This window comes from Thalassophryne amazonica, chromosome 13, assembly GCF_902500255.1.
Source record: "Thalassophryne amazonica chromosome 13, fThaAma1.1, whole genome shotgun sequence".
Taxonomy (NCBI): Eukaryota; Metazoa; Chordata; class Actinopteri; order Batrachoidiformes; family Batrachoididae; genus Thalassophryne; species Thalassophryne amazonica.
Window position 1 is genome coordinate 54,223,053 of NC_047115.1, and position 20,865 is coordinate 54,243,917.

At 41.7% G+C, this 20,865-nt stretch overlaps 1 protein-coding gene across 1 annotated transcript; it reads left to right on the forward strand.

Moving 5' to 3' along the window:
- Nucleotides 1–8,981: 8,981 nt before the first annotated feature.
- On the forward strand, nucleotides 8,982–20,348 carry gfral (GDNF family receptor alpha like). Its single transcript, XM_034184921.1, has 7 exons — nucleotides 8,982–9,124; nucleotides 9,345–9,479; nucleotides 17,557–17,712; nucleotides 17,896–17,952; nucleotides 18,040–18,355; nucleotides 19,672–19,931; nucleotides 20,007–20,348. Exons 1-7 carry the CDS (start codon nucleotides 9,088–9,090, stop codon nucleotides 20,180–20,182), a joined length of 1,137 nt encoding a protein of 378 aa, XP_034040812.1. The 5' UTR covers nucleotides 8,982–9,087; the 3' UTR covers nucleotides 20,183–20,348.
- The last annotated feature ends 517 nt before the right edge of the window (nucleotides 20,349–20,865 follow it).

Genomic DNA, 20,865 nt, shown 5'->3' on the forward strand with positions numbered 1-20,865 from the left:
TCTGTCTTCGGCTGTCGACGCTGGTACTGCTGGCAGAAAACAAAGACAAGATGAATGAGTGTGAGTCCGCACACTCAGTAATCCACAGTCTGCACTCAGTTAGGAGGGAGCACCTCCACCTCCAATCACACACTCGTGCAGCTCCTGTTTAAACCACTTATCTGGTTTGGGGTGTGAGGCGAAGCTGTCGCTGTCACACCAAACACCAACCCCACAGATAAGGATGAACACCACAGGATAACGGCTGCAAAAGAAGTTCAGATTATCACTCAACGATATGAGTCAGCAGAGAAAATTACCTCTTCGGTAGTCGATTTCTCGGCGAGGAGGTGGAGTTGCAGTCCGGCCTTTATGGTGATGATGATGAATGAGTGACAGCTGGTGCTGAGGATGAGTGACAGCTGTCACTTATTCTGGGTCTGGCGCACTCTCGTGCTTGGAGCCCGCACTCCAAGCAGGGCACCCTCTGGTGGTGGTGGGCCAGCAGTACCTCCTCTTCAGCGGCCCACATAACAGAAACAAAGGAATTCAGCTGAGAGGGCTGGACCACATCTCACTCAAGGCCTGCCCACAGGGAAATGACATCACCGACAGGCGTGAAAAAACTCACGCATGCGCACGAGGGTTCAAGCATGATTGGTGTAATTGCACGTCATTCAAATCCATATAGTTAAAAAAAACTAAAAGTGTTGGTTTCTTATCTAATAGACCTCGTATATATATATTCACGAAAAATGCTTGAAATTTGTAAAACTGGTGGCCATCTTGAAAAATGCCGACCATATTGAAATTTTGCGGGGCCATCCAGTGTTTTCACAACAGAAGGTAATATTGAGCACATATACCGAAATGTATGCTTTTGTCACTAACTGAAGTGTTTTTTTTGGGGGTTTTTTTTTTTTATTCAGTCAGCTAAGGGACGAGGATCATGCCACCTTTTTGATTTATTTTTATCTTTTAATGTGATTTCTGGTCCAAAAGACTAGTTTATCTTCTAGTCCATTATTTTCTTGTCCAAAATGTGGTGCTAAATTAGTTGTCTACACTTCTACAGGGTTACAGTTGCTATTTTAATTTATTGAGATCTTATTGTTCTCTGTTCAATTTGTACTTATTTTATTTTATTGGTATCCCAGTGTAAATTGTATATATTTAAACTACACACTTATTGCTACTTACATTAAATGATATAATGCCTTTGCAATCTTTACACATTTAATCGAGCTCCTCAGTGTTACGTTTTAGCCTCACAAGGACCACAACGATAAGCGTTTGTTTTAATGTGTCATCTGTGTATCACTGATATATTCACCTTTCTGTGTTTATATTGATTTTACAAAAATTAACTCAATCACTTCTGTAAACATTGATGATTTTTGTTTTACTTTAAATACTATTTTCTCTGAGGGAACAAGGTGGTCCACATTGCCAGACTGAGAACTGCGCGACTCAGCATCCAAGAGTCAGCTGGTGGTCTCCTGTCACCTGCGTCCTCCTGTCAGCCGCCGCTTAGTAGAATGCCACCTGTGAGGCCTAGCGGTTGATCGCAGATATCCTGGATGTCTTCATGATGCAAGAACTAACAATGTGCACAGTTCTGAAACTACAAAACTTTCATGCAATTTTAAATAATGTAATGTCATACAAACCCGCTGGGCTTGATGGTGATTTTTCTGCAGTTTTGGCAGCTTGATAGAAACTGAAGGCAGGTGTCAGGTCCTTCATGATGCCTGTCATATTTTCTTTGATTTGTGCGGACTGAAATAAATGATGCATATTTCCTCGTATTGACTGTGTGATACCTCAGTGATATCGAAATAATTTATGACTGAAAATAAAATGTGAATTGTTCTTAATGAGTTTTGTTCAGCAAAAGAATGTGGTTCCTCTGGAACAATATCATGATGCCAGCCAATAGTTCTTTGAAATCTTGGGGAAAAAATAGAAATTTCTGCATTGAGGCCAGCAACCTTCTGATATCACACACATCTCAGCATGTTGCTATTGGACTGACTAAAATCACCTATATATATATATATATATATATATATATATATATATATACACGAGGTCTGTTAGAAAAGTATCTGACCTTTTTATTTTTTTCAAAAACCATATGGATTTGAATCACGTGTGATTGTATCAGCCAAGCTTGAACCTTCGTGCGCATGCGTGAGTTTTTTCACGCCTGTCGGTTGCGTCATTTGCCTGTGAGCAGGCTTTGTGTGAGCAGTGGTCCACCCCTCTCGTCGGATTTTTATTGCGAATAAAATGTCTGAACGATTTGGAGCTTTGCTGCATCAAATTTTTCCAGAAACTGTGAGAGACCTCCAGGTGGACACCATTCGGAAAATTCAGATGGCTTTCAGGGACGATTTTATGGGGATTACACAGATTAAGGAGTGCTCCAGCCGGTTTAAAGACCGCCCACAGCATCTGAGAGTGCGGAGCACTCCGAGCGCCGATCGACAGGCTGAAACAACCAGATCATTTCCAACGTGAAGCCTTTGTTGATCCGGGACGTCGTCTGACTTACACAACAATGGCAGAAGACGTGGACATCAGTACTTTTTCGGCACATTCCACTGTTACAGGAGTTTTTTTCATGGAAAGAGGAGTGGAGGGATGCGCCACCGTGCTGCTTATGGCGCGGCACAAAACCACCTCCGTGTTGGTCTCACAGGACGGCTTTCAGATGGCTTAAAGACGGCTTTCGGTGGCTTTTCAGTCAATCAATCAATCAATCAATCAATTTTATTTATATAGCGCCAAATCACAATAAATGGTTGCCCCAAGGCGCTTTATATTGTAAAGCAAGGCCATACAATAATTACGTAAAAACCCCAACGGTCAAAACGACCCCCTGTGAGCAAGCACTTGGCGACAGTGGGAAGGAAAAACTCCCTTTTAACAGGAAGAAACCTCCAGCAGAACCAGGCTCAGGGAGGGGCAGTCTTCTGCTGGGACTGGTTGGGGCTGAGGGAGAGAACCAGGAAAAAGACATGCTGTGGAGGGGAGCAGAGATCAATCACTAATGATTAAATGCAGAGTGGTGCATACAGAGCAAAAAGAGAAAGAAACACTCAGTGCATCATGGGAATCCCCCAGCAGTCTAAGTCTATAGCAGCATAACTAAGGGATGGTTCAGGGTCACCTGATCCAGCCCTAACTATAAGCTTTAGCAAAAAGGAAAGTTTTAAGCCTAATCTTAAAAGTAGAGAGGGTGTCTGTCTCCCTGATCTGAATTGGGAGCTGGTTCCACAGGAGAGGAGCCTGAAAGCTGAAGGCTCTGCCTCCCATTCTACTCTTACAAACCCTAGGAACTACAAGTAAGCCTGCAGTCTGAGAGCGAAGCGCTCTATTGGGGTGATATGGTACTATGAGGTCCCTAAGATAAGATGGGACCTGATTATTCAAAACCTTATAAGTAAGAAGAAGAATTTTAAATTCTATTCTAGAATTAACAGGAAGCCAATGAAGAGAGGCCAATATGGGTGAGATATGCTCTCTCCTTCTAGTCCCTGTCAGTATTCTAGCTGCAGCATTTTGAATTAACTGAAGGCTTTTCAGGGAACTTTTAGGACAACCTGATAATAATGAATTACAATAGTCCAGCCTAGAGGAAATAAATGCATGAATTAGTTTTTCAGCATCACTCTGAGACAAGACCTTTCTAATTTTAGAGATATTGCGTAAATGCAAAAAAGCAGTCCTACATATTTGTTTAATATGCGCATTGAATGACATATCCTGATCAAAAATGACTCCAAGATTTCTCATAGTATTAGTAGAGGTCAGGGTAATGCCATCCAGAGTAAGGATCTGGTTAGACACCATGTTTCTAAGATTTGTGGGGCCAAGTACAATAACTTCAGTTTTATCTGAGTTTAAAAGCAGGAAAATAGAGGTCATCCATGTCTTTATGTCTGTAAGACAATCCTGCAGTTTAGCTAATTGGTGTGTGTCCTATGGCTTCATGGATAGATAAAGCTGGGTATCATCTGCGTAACAATGAAAATTTAAGCAATGCTGTCTAATAATACTGCCTAAGGGAAGCATGTATAAAGTGAATAAAATTGGTCCTAGCACAGAACCTTGTGGAACTCCATAATTAACCTTAGTCTGTGAAGAAGATTCCCCATTTACATGAACAAATTGTAATCTATTAGATAAATATGATTCAAACCACCGCAGCGCAGTTCCTTTAATACCTATGGCATGCTCTAATCTCTGTAATAAAATTTTATGGTCAACAGTATCAAAAGCAGCACTGAGGTCTAACAGAACAAGCACAGAGATGAGTCCACTGTCTGAGAAGATCATTTGTAACCTTCACTAATGCTGTTTCTGTACTATGATCAATTTTAAAACCTGACTGAAACTCTTCAAATAGACCATTCTTCTGCAGATGATCAGTTAGCTGTTTTACAACTACCCTTTCAAGAATCTTTGAGAGAAAAGGAAGGTTGGAGATTGGCCTATAATTAGCTACGATAGCTGGGTCAAGTGATGGCCTTTTAAGTAATGGTTTAATTACTGCCACCTTAAAAGCCTGTGGTACATAGCCAACTAATAAAGATAGATTGATCATATTTAAGATCGAAGTATTAAATAATGGTAGGGCTTCCTTGAGCAGCCTGGTAGGAATGGGGTCTAATAGACATGTTGATGGTTTGGATGAAGTAACTAATGAAAATAACTCAGAACAATCGGAGAGAAAGAGTCTAACCAAATACCGGCATCACTGAAAGCAGCCAAAGATAACGATACGTCTTTGGGATGGTTATGAGTAATTTTTTCTCTAATAGTTAAAATTTTATTAGCAAAGAAAGTAATGAAGTCATTACTAGTTAATGTTAAAGGAATACTCGGCTCAATAGAGCTCTGACTCTTTGTCAGTCTGGCTACAGTGCTGAAAAGAAACCTGGGGTTGTTCTTATTTTCTTCAAATAGTGATGAGTAGTAAGATGTCCTAGCTTTACGGAGGGCTTTTTTATAGAGCAACAGACTCTTTTTCCAGGCTAGGTGAAGATCTTCTAAATTAGTGAGACGCCATTTCCTCTCCAACTTACGGGTTATCTGCTTTAAGCTGCGAGTTTGTGAGTTATACCACGGAGTCAGGCACTTCTGATTTAAAGCTCTCTTTTTCAGAGGAGCTACAGCATCCAAAGTTGTCTTCAATGAGGATGTAAAACTATTGACGAGATACTCTATCTCACTTACAGAGTTTAGGTAGCTACTCTGCACTGTGTTGGTATATGGCATTAGAGAACATAAAGAAGGAATCATATCCTTAAACCTAGTTACAGCGCTTTCTGAAAGACTTCTAGTGTAATGAAACTTATTCCCCACTGCTGGGTAGTCCATCAGAGTAAATGTAAATGTTATTAAGAAATGATCAGACAGAAGGGAGTTTTCAGGGAATGCTGTTAAGTCTTCAATTTCCATACCATAAGTCAGAACAAGATCTAAGATATGATTAAAGTGGTGGGTGGACTCATTTACATTTTGAGCAAAGCCAATTGAGTCTAATAATAGATTAAATGCAGTGTTGAGGCTGTCATTCTCAGCATCTGAGTGGATGTTAAAATCGCCCACTATAATTTAGTCTGTGGTGCAGTTGAAGGTGCTATATTATTTTTTCTTTTTGAATTTTTATGCTTAAATAGATTTTTGCTGGTTATTGGTGGTCTGGGAGCAGGCACCGTCTCTACGGGGATGGGGTAATGAGGGGATGGCAGGGGGAGAGAAGCTGCAGAGAGGTGTGTAAGACTACAACTCTGCTTCCTGGTCCCAACCCTGGATAGTCACGGTTTGGAGGATTTAAGAAAATTGGCCAGATTTCTAGAAATGAGAGCTGCTCCATCCAAAGTGGGATGGATGCCGTCTCTCCTAACAAGACCAGGTTTTCCCCAGAAGCTTTGCCAATTATCTATGAAGCCCACCTCATTTTTTGGACACCACTCAGACAGCCAGCAATTCAAGGAGAACATGCGGCTAAACATGTCACTCCCGGTCCGATTGGGGAGGGGCCCAGAGAAAACTACAGAGTCCGACATTGTTTTTGCAAATTTACACACCGATTCAATGTTAATTTTAGTGACCTCCGATTGGCGTAACCGGGTGTCATTACTGCCGATGTGAATTACAATCTTACCAAATTTACGCTTAGCCTTAACCAGCAGTTTCAAATTTCCTTCAATGTCGCCTGCTCTGGCCCCCGGAAGACAATTGACTATGGTTGCTGGTGTCGCTAACTTCACATTTCTCAAAACAGAGTCGCCAATAACCAGAGTTTGATCCTCGGCGGGTGTGTCGTCGAGTGGGGAAAATCGGTTAGAAATGTGAACTTGGTTGGCGGTGTACACGGGGCTTCTGTTTAGAACTACGTTTCCTCCTCACAGTCACCCAGTCGGCCTGCTTTCCCGGCTGCTTGGGATCTGCCAGAGGGAAACTAACGGCGGCTAAGCTACCTTGGTCCGCACCGACTACAGGGGCCTGGCTAGCTGTAGAATTTTCCACGGTGCGGAGCCGAGTCGACAATTCGCCCAGCCTGGCCTCCAAAGCTACGAATAAGCTACACTTATTACAAGTACCATTACTGTTAAAGGAGGCCGAGGAATAACTAAACATTTCACACCCAGAGCAGAAAAGTGCAGGAGAGACAGGAGAAGCCGCTATGCTAAACCGGCTAAGAGCTAGTAGCTGCGCTAAGCTAGCGGATTCCTAAAAACACACAAAGTGAATAATGTGTAAATAATTTAGAGGTGATTCAGCAGAGGGAGTGCTTTAGTTAAGGCACGTGAAGATTACACTGTGAAACAAATCGTTATCTACGTAACTTGATCAATCTAACTGCGCAGATTAAACAGCTAACAGATACAGCAAAACACCGCTGTGCTCCGGAACAGGAAGTGATACAATACCACCAGTATAGTCGTGTGACTATCCGAGAAATTGTGCATGAGCTGGACATGCCCCAACATGTCTTGTGAGGCTTCATCATAGTGTTGCTTTGCGCCATGCGGCTCCACCGCGACGCGCGGAATTCCTCCGCACGTCTGTCTCAATGTGCCGAAAAAGTGCTGATGTCCACGTTTTCCGCAATTCCTGTGCTAGTCAGATGACGTCCCAGATCAACAGAGCGTCCAGTTTGGAAATGAACGGCACATTCCACTGTTACAGGAGTTTTTGTCATGGAAAGAGGAGCGGAGGAATGCGCCACCTCCACCTCTGTCTTCGTCTGCATGGGGCAAAGCAACGCCGTGATGAAGCCTCACAGGACATGTTGGGGCATGTCTAGCTCATGCACAGTTTCTCGGATAGTCACATGACTGAAAAGCCACCGAAAGCCGTCTAAAAGCCATCTGAAAGCCGTCCTGTGAGACCAACACGGAGGTGGTTTTGTGCCGCGCCATGAGCGGCACGGTGGCGCATCCCTCTGCTCCTCTTTCCATGAAAAAAACTCCTGTAACAGTGGAATGTGCCGAAAAAGTACTGATGTCCACGTCTTCTGCCATTGTTGTGTAAGTCAGACAATGTCCTGGATCAACAAAGCCTTCACGTTGGAAATGATCTGGTTGTTTCAGCCTGTCGATCGGCGCTCGGAGTGCGCCGCGCTCTCAGACGCTGTGGGTGGTCTTTAAACCAGCTGGAGCACTCCTTAATCTGTGCGATCCCCATAAAATCGTCCCTGGAAGCCATCTGAATTTTCCGAATGGTGTCCACCTGGAGGTCTCTCACAGTTTCTGGAAAAATTTGATGCAGCAAAGCTCCAAATCGTTCCGACATTTTATTCACAATAAAAATCCGACGAGAGGGGTGGACCACTGCTCACTCAAAACCTGCTCACAGGTGAATGACGCAACCGACAGGCGTGAAAAAACTCACGCATGCGCACAAAGGTTCAAGCTTGGCTGATACAATCACACGTGATTCAAATCCATATGGTTTTTGCAAAAAATAAAAAGGTCGGATACTTTTCTAACAGACCTTGTATATATATATATATATATATATATATATATATATATATATATATATATATATATATATATATATATATATATATATATTTTTTTTTTTTTTTTTTTTTTTCAGGCTGTATTTTTTTTTATTTTACTGTGCTATTTATGAGTTTTATATTTGAGTTTTACTATGATGCTTTTTTAAATGGTGAATGGTGTGTGTTTTTATTGTGTTTTTATACACGTTTTACGAATAATTAGTGATTATTGACCAGGATTTTCTGCAGCATGCCACCAACTGTGTCAGAAAATCTGCATGCTGCAGTCTGCATGCTCTTATCAATAATATTATCAAGTTTTGTCCTGAATACGATTTAAAATCAACAAGAACTTCATTCAAGCTGCACTCTGAACATACTTCGAGGGGATAACTTGCTGAAGCCACAGCAGAAAACGCAAGAAAACACGCAGAAACTGTGCTTTAAAAGCGCATCTGGTGTTACTGCTGGCAGGCAACCGGAAGTGAATTACTCCAACTCTCATGGCTTGAGTGGCTGAAATCTCGGAGTCGCAAGCTCACAAACAGAACCAGTGGAACGAGATCTTGAGTTGGCATTCCAGTCTCTCTGCTTCTATGCTCAGAAGAAGCCATGAACAATGATCAGCAGAACTGGTTTGAACCAGTAATTTCTTTAGCCTCCATCAGTACTTAAAGTAGCTCCATAAAATTTTACAATTGCACTACTTAATGTTAAATGAAGGTGAGCAGCAATCGCACTGGTGCTTTCAGGAAGATGTTTGCAAAATAAAAAAACGAGCTACAACATTTTGATTCCATATTTTCCAGTAACATAAACCAAACATGCAACCAGATACATATGCCAGAGGGGGAGAGATTCTTTGGTCACAATTTAATTTTTGTTGGTAGCGGACAAACAGGAAAAGCAAACCTGCATCTTTCATTTAGTGACACTGCAGAGGACGTAACTTCCAGTAAATGTGTGACATATTGGTGACTGTGGAGGGCGTGATCACACTCAGATAGCGACATCAAAAGGGAAGGTTACATCAGAGGCAGCAGACCTTTAGATTTGCCACGAGCAGCCTGTCGACAGCTATCATGCAAGCAAAACATCTGGATGCTGTTGTCATACTTGGTGAGTCAAATGTGACTTTTTTTCTGATAAATTATGGTTTTATATTAGTGTGCAATTTGAATTTGAAAGTTTATGTATGCTACATGTCATCAGACATATTTCATTAATTGTATTAAATCAACATCAGCTCTGGAAGATTAAGCTTAATTGTACATCACTATTAATTTTCAGGATGAGGGTGATGATGTGATACTAGTTTTATCATGCACCTGTCTTGCAGGAATTGTTTTTTCGCAGATATCAGATATGCAGATTTCATCGGAACCTTCGGGCTGTTTGGCTGTTTTGGTTGCCTGTGTGTCAGATTTATGCAGGAGTGAGGAGGCGTTTTACAGTGGCACCTGTGGGGTGAACGGTAAATAAATGACACCTTTGTACTGTCAAGTTTGTGCTGCAGGGGATGGGAACACTGCATTTATGGAACATAAGACATGGTGCCACATTATTGAATTTCACCTCTCGGTGTAGGGCTTAAATGTGATAAGTGAGAGAACAGCTTGAGGCCAAAACTATATAACAAAGTAATAATAAATAGGTTTTCACCTGCTGTTGAAAAACAAGTATGACGTTCCAATAGGAATTTGAGATGACACATTTTGTCTGCTTTCATTTATATGCACACACTGCAACCGTCACATGTGAAGCTAAAGGGACTGCTCGCAGCTCTCCATGGCATCATAAATGGACTAAAATATTTTATTTCGCATGATTAAACAAAAAGCTTAACCATGCTACATTTTTGGTTTTGAGATTCCAAATTTTGTTGAGAAACTGATGAAAAATGATGAAAAATGGACTCATCTTTCAATATTAAAGATATACAAAAAACGTGATTAAAGAAAAAGCTTAACTATGCTACATTTTTGGTTTTGAGATTCAAACTTTTGATGAGAAACTGATGAAAATTTTCAAAAAATGGACTCACCTTTCAATATTAAAGATAGATAAAACAAAAACATGATTAAAGAAAAATCTTAACCGTGCTACATTTTTGGTTTTGAGATTAAACATTTTATTGAGTAACTGATGAAAATTTTTGAAAAATGGACTCATCTTTCAATATTAAAGACAGAAAAAAATGGATCCATTCTTTTAAATGGATCTACTGTAAAACTGAAAGCGTTTTTCTGTTGACCATACAGAACCTTTCCACCAGGTTTTATGAAACTCAGTTTAGCGCTTGTGTTAAATAGAAAAGTTGCCCCATTTCTAAATTCTCACAATTCCAATGATTTGTGCATCCATGTTGTAACAGTCGAGGTTGTGTGATGTACCCTTAAGAGAGACTATGCCATGCCACCAGAGGGCGCAACAGTTAATATGATTTTTTTCAGTCTGTGTGGTGCCCTCGTTATAAACATGTCTTAAGCCGAGCTCCCGCCTTCATCTTTTGCCACTCGACTCACAAGTGATGTATGGATTCGTACTTGGTTTGTATGTTAAATAGCCGTATAACCTGGCATTGTATGGTTATGTTTTCATTTGTAATAAAAATGAGCATTGTGGAAACCCGGACCTGAGTAGCTGTGCACTTCCTGGCTAATCGTCCTAGCCTCCAATGCTCTCAAACAACACTGACCCTAAAAAATATGGATCAAGACCATCACAACTGGTGCCCGAACATCTTTTCCTTGGACCTTCCTGCATCACTTGGAGTCTACGAGCCGTTACCAGGACTCAACAAGTGGATAAGCACCGTGGAGTGGTTAGCAGCCTGCGCTAGTTAGCTGTGTGCGTCAGCAACATCAAAGGTCCAAACAGACACGTTTCAACAAGTGTGGATTCCCGTCCTGCGTTCTTGCTCTGCCATTATCGGCTTTAGATAAACTATGAGACTGTGTGGATTCTTAAAACTGAACTGAAATGTGGATCAGTGCCTGTCGTGTTCGTGGGAGAAACGGCAGAGAAGAGAGTAATTTGTGGACTGTGAGCGATGACTATAAGGGACTCTGCATATTTGATCTCATAGCTATTTGAGAATTGAAAGTGATCAGTAAAAAGAAGAGACAAAAAAAATAAAAAAATAGAAAAAATAAAAAAGAAGAGAGAAAAAAATTGATAATAAAAGAGAAAAAAAGACGTGCGGCACTTGCATATCTTTTGTTGATATATATAGTTTCAGATGTACATTTAGTCAATTTTCAGTTTTCTTTTAAACTTTGTTATAAGATAACATACTTGAGAAAAGGGAAAGGTTGTGGAGACCTCAGATTGAATTGTCGAGTTAAAGCCATGGCTAAACATCCTGAGTACTTCAACTTTGAAGACCCACATGATGACACTGACTTTGCAGCTCTCCCAAGACTGTCTGTTCCCAGACATGAGAATGTGGACCTTGAACGCAAAGTAATGAGCTTGCAGGCCACAGTCGACATGCTTCAGCAGTGCCTACATGAATCTATTAACCTACAAGGAAACATTCTGGCGCATTGGGACAGAGATGACAAGTTAGCCACTGCATGCCCCCCTGCTAAGTCCCCCAACCCCATCCCAGTAGCCACCTCAACCCCCTTTGTGCCTGCTCCTCTTTCCAGGGGAACTGCATACTCCAATGTGGCGACACCATCACATGCTAAAGGCGCGGAGGATACAAAACAAGTGTTTTAGCAGCTGCATTACACCAAGCTAAACTCGAGCCTCCTGTGTTTCCTGGCAATGGTGTAATCCACCCAGAGCACTGCCTGCAGTCCCTTAGTACTTACAGGTCCTCTCTTGAACTTTCAGATGCTCAAATCCTCAGGGAGCTGCCACGCTTTTTGTCTGATGAAGCAACAAAATGGTTCAGTGTGCTTAATAACCAGGTTATTAAGCACACTTAATAACACGATTTTTGTGTGCTGTTCAGAACAGTCTTCCTCCCCTCTGATAACCAAGACCGTGTGATGAGAGGCATTCTTGACCGCTTCCAGGGTCCCTATCAACATTTGTAGCCCACATGCTTGATAAGTTCAAGAAACTGAGGAATCCCCCATCTGAAATAGAGCAGATAGAGCTGATCTGTAAGCACGCTCAGGAGAAATACAGAGTCGCTCTTTTTGGCACACCTGTTGATTCAGTCATTGACCTAATGTTGAGAGCACATAACCTCCATTCTGTCTTTGGCCCCAGTATCATGCAAATTCCCCAATCTCAAGTAAAAAGTAGAAATGGTGGTGGCACTCACTGCTTCAAATGCTCCTTGCCTGGTTTTATATCCCACACCTGCCCTAACTGCTCCATCACTCCGAGGGGTCCCCCAAGTCCTCCCAAGTCCATGCCTGAAACTTAGGCTTAAACTTCAACCCTGATGGTGCAAGCACTGCCAAGGGTGACTCAGCATCAGAGTCGAGGCCCCCTGGTAGGAGGCAGGGAAACTTCCAAGGGGGGAGGTCATTTCGCAGAGGCAACCTTCCCCCCAGACAATAACTCCGCCTCCCCCACCTTCTCCTGTCCCACATGAGCAGCCTGTGCTTGATCACGTTAAGGACGTAACTTCGCTGTCTTCATGAAACACCCCATTTAAAGTCAAAGTGAACTCTAAAGGTGCAGCACCAGATGCCACACTCGACACAGGAACCTCACTTTCAGCTGTGAGGGCGGACATGATTTCTGAGAACACCAAAAACCAACGTATTACTACAGCCTCATCAGGTTTGCCTCTTCTCCTTGCAAATAACACTTACTGTAACCCCCTGGGAGTCACCTGGCTTACCATCGGATTTATGGGCAAGCATGTCTACCAGAGATTCATTATAATCTCTGAGCTCTCCTCCCCTATTGTTCTGGGAATGGACTTTATAATACGTACCTCCCTGACCATACATGTGCCTACCAGAACAGTAATGATGGAGAAAACCAACACTTTCCTGGTGACCTTGAGGATGACAGGTCAGATACCTGTGACTTTGACGTTGGAACTATGATGTTTCTTGATGTTTCACCATTGGTTCTGAGTGACAAAGAGGATGCTTGCTTGGTGAAGGAGGAAAAAGCTCAACTGTTAAGATTGCTTGAGAGCTACAGTGGTCTGTTTGATGGTCACTTGGGCCGTCATCATTAGCTCAACATATTATTGACACAGGGGAAGCAAAACCTGTCAATCTCCCTCCCTATCGTACTTCACCCATTAAAAAAATAAAAAATAAATACAAATAAATAATTGAGGAGCAAGTTCAAAAAATGTTAAAGAAGGGCATCATCGAGCCAGCATCAGGGCCATGGTCTGCTCCTGTGGTCATCGTGAACAAACCTCCACGAGATCCAAGATTGTATGTAGATTTTCGAGGTCTCAATCAGCTGGCTGTGAAAGACTCATATCCACTCCCACGTATAGATGAGTCCCCTGGATTTTCTGTCAATCTCCCTCCCTATCGCACTTCACCCGTTAAAAAAATAAAAATAAATACAAATAAATAATTGAGGAGCAAGTTAAAAAAATGTTAAAGGAGGGCATCATCGAGCCAGCATCAGGGCCATGGTCTGCTCCTGTGGTCATCATGAACAAACCCCCACGAGATCCAAGATTGTGTGTTGATTTTCGAGGTCTCAATCAGCTGACTGTGAAAGACTCATATCCACTCCCATGTATGGATGAGTCCCTGGACTTTCTGTGAGCTCGCCTTCCTTGGTTATCGTGTCACTCCATCTGGCATATAGCCTGACCCTGACAAAGTCAAAGCCGTAATGGACTTTAAAGTGCCAACCTCTGCAAAGCAACTGTGACAGTTCCTTGGCCTGTCAGACTATTAGCAATGCTTCGTGATGGACTACGCTCATCATGCAAAGCCACTTTTTGCACTTACAAAAAAGGATGCACCTTTCAACTGGAACAGCACGTGTCAAGCAACCTTGGATCTTTTGAAAAACTGCATCACTACACCAGTGTTAAGGTTCCCCAACTTTGAGCATCCCTTCTTCATTCACACAGATGCTGGACTTGGTGCTGCACTAATGCAGAAAGATGATGAGGGGAGAGATGTTGCTGTGGCATTTGCCAGCCGTGCACTACACAAGTCAGAAAAACCATACTCCACTCCAGAAAAGGAGTGCTTGGCTGTTATTTGGACCTTAGAGCACTTCAGGCCATACATTGAAGGTCTACATGTCACCATCTACTCAGACCACAGCAGCCTGAGATGGCTAATGGCTCGCCCAAACCCCTCTGGCAGGCTTGCCAGATGGTCCCTTCGCCTCCAGGATTTTGATTTCAGCATAGTTCACAAGCCTGGTGAGCGTAACAAAGTTCCTGATGCACTGTCACGTAACCCTCTCACAGCAACAGATGCTCTGATGGACCTCCTACCAATGCATGCTGTCATTGGCAGCCTTGATCTTCGTACTCTTGGTGGACCACTCGCAGGTACAACAGCTGCAACTGGATGACCCTGTAACTGGAGAGTTGCAACGTAAAATGGAGGAATGCAGCCACAATGACGACAATAGTGATCTCTCCCAGTATGCCGCTCTGGACGGACTGCTTTACTTTCATGACCAAAAAACTAAATGTGGTCTGCATCCACTCAAGTAAATGAAGCTCTATGCCCCCACTGCCATCCGTGGTAGTCTGCTGAGGTATTACCATGACCACCCCACAGCAGGGCACCTGGGTGCTTCAAAAACACTAGCTTGCCTGAGACTCAGGTTCTTCTGACCAAACATGGCCTCTGATGTCAAAAAGTATGTGGTCTTTTGTTCAGTGTGCCAGACCACTAAGCTAAGCCAAATAACAGAATATAAATAAATAAATAGCATGAAAAATTTGAAAAAAAAAAAACATAGGGTATTATATATATGCATCTAGTTATGGCCACTGAAGTCCTAGTCTAAAGTTGAGCGCAGATTTGTTTGGGTATTTCAGACTCAACTTACGTAAGCAGATTCATGATGTATGTACACTCAGCTTATTTGCACAAATAAAACTAAACTCTAAACATTCATTAACTTAAACATTTGTAGAAAAATACAAATCTTCTTACTGCTTCACCTCAGGGAGCTTTTGTGGCCACTGTCTACTGCTGTGCTCTAACATATGGGTGCTGATCCATTAACACACCAGAAAACCTTTCTATTGAGTCCACTTTCTAAACAGCAGTGCACTGACTCTTAAAGGGAACAACTGAACACAGTCTGTTTTTCATGTTACACCCAAAACAAACAATCTCTTTGTATAATGTACCGTATTTTTCACTCAGATTATGTGCCATTTAAATATTAGATTACAGCAATGTTGGATTTTGAAAAAAAAGCAACAAAATTGCAAAATTTTGCAGGACTTACCCAAAAACTAACCTGAATATACAGTGCATCTGGAAAGTATTAACAGTGCTTCACTTTCTCCATATTTTGTTATGTTACAACCTTATTCCAAAATGCAGTAAATTCATTTTTCCCCACAAAATTCTACACGCAACACCCCATAATGACAATATGAAAAAAGTCTTTTTGAAATTTTTGCAAATTTATTAGAAGTAAAAACCTAAGAAATCACACATGCATAAGGGACCCTTCACACATAGTGCAAAGTTTGGACAAAGTGCACACTTAGTGCGCATGACGCAGGAATTGTGTGCAAACCCTGTAATGACGTCCCTGCCTCCAACGCCTCGTACACCTGTTGGTACAACTATTTGCGCAAACAAGGGTCTGAAAGACAAAGTGTGCGCTGTACGATCCCATTGCACCCTCACACAGCAGGTGCCGGTCAAATTCCAGGTGACATGCATGAACATCTAACACTGCTCACATGACGCTTAGAAAATGTGTGGCCAGCCACACTCTTGGCACGATAACAGACTGCAGACAATCACTTTCGTACTCGCAGAGAAATTTGTCTAAGTCCCACATGAGTGTGGCTTTGTTCTGTGCACTAAGATGACAGGAGGTGTGTCCTCCCACTGAAGTGGCTGTGGAAAATCTGTGGATCTGGAAATCTCAGCTGGACACCACATACTGTGTTTGCTTGGACATGGACAAAGAACTGCCCACTGTGGCGTGCATGTGTCTGTTTGCTGTTATCAAGTGGACATAAATAAAACCACATATCACTGTGGCAACGTGCTGCAGCTAGTGCATGCACAGCGTGCACATGAACCGTCAGATCAGAACACGCAGCAGGCAATCTCACTGGCACGTCACCCATGTGAGCTCTGTTCCATATGACACGGTGTCCTGTGGTGCATCGTCCACAAGACACGGTTGGAGATGCGCCAGCAGATGTGGACATGAATGAGACGAGTGAACTGCTTCTAATTCATGTTATTTCATGACTGTATGTCTGTGACCATGGGTCATTTACAGAGAAACAGAAAGGATCATACTTGTATTGCTTGCTTGATAAATGTTTTTATATGGTGTGTGATTTATTTATTTTTTTTTTTTGTAATACTTCCATGTCCTTCCTGATATGAGGCAGATTTCCGCAGCTTTCAAAGAGCTCTGTAGCTCAGTGGTAAAGTTGCTGACTGGTAATCAGAGCTTTTGAAAAGTGCCAGTTTGCGTCCAGTGGGTGGTGTTTTTTTTCTCTTTATTTAAAAAAATTATTCTACATATGCGGTGCAATGTGGTTCCACAGGTACCGGCTGGTTTTTATTTTTTTTATTTATACCACCTAAGTGGTGCCATGTGCTGCACCTCACACTGTTCTTGCTCAAAAGACACCGGAGCATGCATGAACTCTTCCACTGGGTTCGTACACGCCTGCCTGTCACCACAACATTTTGTGGTGCACTAATTTTGAACTGTTTTGTGCTGTTTAGCCATAATCGACCAGACATTGACCAAACTTCGCACTATGTGTGAAGGGGCCCTAGGTATTCACAACCTTTGCTTAATACTTTGTTGATGCAGCTTTGGCAGCAATTACAGCCTAATGTCTTCTTTTATATGATGCCACAATTTTGGTGCACTATCTTTGGGCAGTTTTGCCCATTTCTCTTTGCAGCACCTCTCAAGCTCCATCAGGTTGGATGTTGAGCGTCGGTACACATACATTTTCAGATCTCTCCAAAGATGTTCAGTTGAATTAATGTCGGCTCTGGCAGTTGTCCTGAAGCCACTTGGCTGTGTGCTTAGGGTCACTGTCCTGCTTAAATATGAACCGTTGCCCCAGCCTGGTCAAGAGTACCCTGGAACAGGTTTGCATTCAGGATGCCTCTGTACATTGCTGTATTCATCTTCCCCTCAATCCTGACTAGTCTCCGCACAACTCCAATGAAAGTTAGTATCTGAAAAACACCATCATCTTTTCCAAATTTCAACATGACCTGAGGAGGACCATATCCCACCCCTACATCAAGCTTCATTAACAAGGGTTTAGGTGTTTTTCATTAGTTATGCTAACAGTCATACACCATATGGGGCTGAAAACAAACATTGATGCGGGTGAATGGGTGGAACTGACTGCACACACATGAAATCTTGTTTTTCTGCTTCTTGTTCTGTTTGTGTTGTTGAAGACAGAGCATGCCGACTAAAGGGCTCTACGGTGTGTAACATGACCATCCAGGCTGTACTGAACCAATATCCTTCACTGCACGGTTGTGTGTGCACATGGGAGGAGGAGCTTTGTGACTCTTTACAAGCACTGGCGACACAATGCCTCCAAAAGACAGGTGCAGCATTCTCAGTATAGTTGCAGATAATCATTTGTGAGGAAAATTACCTATTTGTTTACCAAAGGGGTTCTGATGCAGCAGCAAAGACTATTATGCTGCAGAATGAGAGCCATCAACAATAGACTGGCTGTGACAGCTTATTGTTGGATCAAGGCTAATCAGTATTTTAAATTGTTGTAGGTCAACAGAAGACGGGTGCAGCGATGGACTGGAAATCTAGCAGCCTAACAGGATATGGTAACATGGACTTCATGAAAATCTTTTTCATTAAAATATATCAAATTTGTGCTTCTCCCTTTTCCAAAACTCTTCCCCTTTTTATAGCTTATGATGGTGCAGGATCCTGCCTGGAGCAAACACAAGTTTGCATCGGTGATGTTGTTTGCAACAGACACCTCGCAGTTGTTCTGCAGGCATGTACACCAGAGCTGTGCGACTCCAGACGCTGTCAGCATGCCACACAGATGTTCTACGGCAGCATGCCACACAACGTCGCAGAGATGCTGCTCATGTGCGACTGTGACACTTTAGACAATAACTGCATGCAAGCGAAGAGTGTTCTGCACGGTGGCACATGCGGGGAAAAAACTACATTCTGTCAGGAAACTGTGAACCGGTGTGTGGGGGACTCCTACTGCAGGTACATAAAATGTATGACTCAGACTTTCACTCTACTTACAAAACTATAATTAGATATTAAAGGTTTGTTGTTTATGCATTTGATCAACAATGAAAAAGAACTACTTGGTCTCCCATTGCTGATTTTTGGCCCCAATTTCAATCCTGATTTCAAAATTTAGTGTGCAATTTAAAAAAAATATGTTACCTACTATTTCATAAATGCTTCCATATGAATGTAACTGTTTTTCACAAATACACTTGACTATATGCAATTTTCATTATGCAGTTAGTTGTTTTTGCCCTAGGGTTTGTTTCCCACATACTTTATCAAAAAGCTAAAATGTCACTGGCAACATCTCAAAACTGTCTTCTGTTGAAGAGTGCAACATGCTTTTCAGTTTTCAGTTTTATGTTGTACCAGAGCCTCAGAAGGAGGCTTCTACTGAGAAAACAGTTGGTCCCTTTTACTGCATACTGTAACCAATTGTCCACTTTCACCTACTATTACCTAAGATTACTCCAGATCTGCAGTAATTAAATCTGATTAGTCATGTTTTGTATTTACCAATTGCTCACAATGTTCTGCAGCTGCCCTTTTGCCACTGATTACACCTTATTTCAGGCTATGATTGGGTATCTATTTTTTTGTTGCTGTTTGTTTGCCCGCTAGATGGTGACAAAAGCTGCTCAGATGTGTGGCAAGGGCTCAGCTCTTAATTCATTTGAGAATTTAACTTTTCTCCAAAACAACATGGACTGACAGCCAAAAACCAACTTACAGTTATACCCTTTGCCCTTATGGAAAATGTACTTGTGTTATACAGCCATTTCTTATCAATAATAAACTTATTTTGGTTTGGATATAGCAGCATTTCAAAGAATCTAAGTTTTGATTATTTTTTATGCATTAAAAACAACCTCTGTCCCTAAATTTTCATGCATAATAATAAAAAAAAAAATGAAAGCATAGAGATTTATTTTTGCTGATCTGTGACTCAAAATTTATCGCAATAAAGACACACAAAAAAAAAAACATCTGTGACTGCAGATTGGATGCTTGGTTCTTTGAAGGTGAGTACTTCATTTTTTTTATCATCATGCGTTATACGATAGTCATTAACTGTTTATTGTTGCAACAGAAACAAAACCCATATGCAGGCTGTTTTCCCAATTGAAAACGCTGAAGCCACTGGCTCCCTCAGTGATTTTCTGTCATTTAAAACAACAACAACAAAAAAAACACTATATGCTCCCAGTCTGTAAGAGTGTACATACATATATGTTTTTATTTAAAAAAGCATTCACTTCCTGCACCTGAACATGTTTGATTTCCAGAAACCTGTTAAAAACTTTCCGAGCCAAATGCTGGGCACCTGAAGATGTACAATGTGATGACAGTGACCTCGAATATCATGCGTGTCTCACCCAAATGGATCCAGCTGGCCTGCTCAGTCATGATTACGACTGCAAAATGTCCTTCTTGGCTGCTGTGGGCACTGCGCTTCTCCAGCCTTGCACTTGTAAAGGCTTGCACAGTAATGATCTGAGGAAATGTAACATGCTTTACGATGTCCTGCACAACAGATCACACTTTAGTGAGTAAGATTTCAATTTATGGAGTACACCTTCATGATTATTTATCAAATTATAACCTTCCTTTGTGTTTTCAGGGACACTGTGGAAAAACAGTAGTGGTCCATCTATACCTCATACAACCAACAAATCTGAGCAAACTCACAGCTGGCTAACTGGTAATTATCCATTTGATTCCTGCACTGTGCAATTATTAATTAGTATGAGCAAATATGTTATGAGATGGGGCTGGCAAAGCATGGTTACTGTGTAATAGTGTATACTCATGTCTTGAGGTTTTACTGTAGTTCAGATTCAAATTCCTCAAAAAGTGTAGATGTTATTTAGTGTATTTGTTCATTAAAATTAGACAAATATTATATAGGAACTTATATATATAGAGTGAGTGAGCATCTTTTTAGCAACACAAAATATATGTTGTATTTCCTTTCTGATCCTCCGAGTGGTTTTGTTCTTACCCGTGGATGATTTAACTGTCTGCATGGAGAGCTTCAATAAAATTTTTAAAATTTACATGTGCTATAATGTCCTATTCAGCCAGATGTATAAACTGCTATAGTACTTTGCTCAGTCACATTGTTGCTGTGTTCATTTACAATCACATTGTTACTATGCTCAGTCCAGCCAGGTCTCACGTTTTTGATTTGCTTTATTGTGATATCGTCAAAAAATGCATCACATTTTCATGACGCGGTCAAGTTTCCCCTCACTATTTGTAACCTTAACCATCATTCACATTGTTTCTCTGCTCAGTCACATGACTGTTAACCAGCTAGATAATACTATTAGATCGGTATAGTGGCCTATTAAACACATGCTGCAGTTGGTGTGATGAAATGGTCACTATGCAGAATTATGTCCAGTGTGCATAATGATCGCTTTGTTGGTTAATGTACAGAGTGGTTGATAATTCTGTATTATGCACTTCACCCGCAC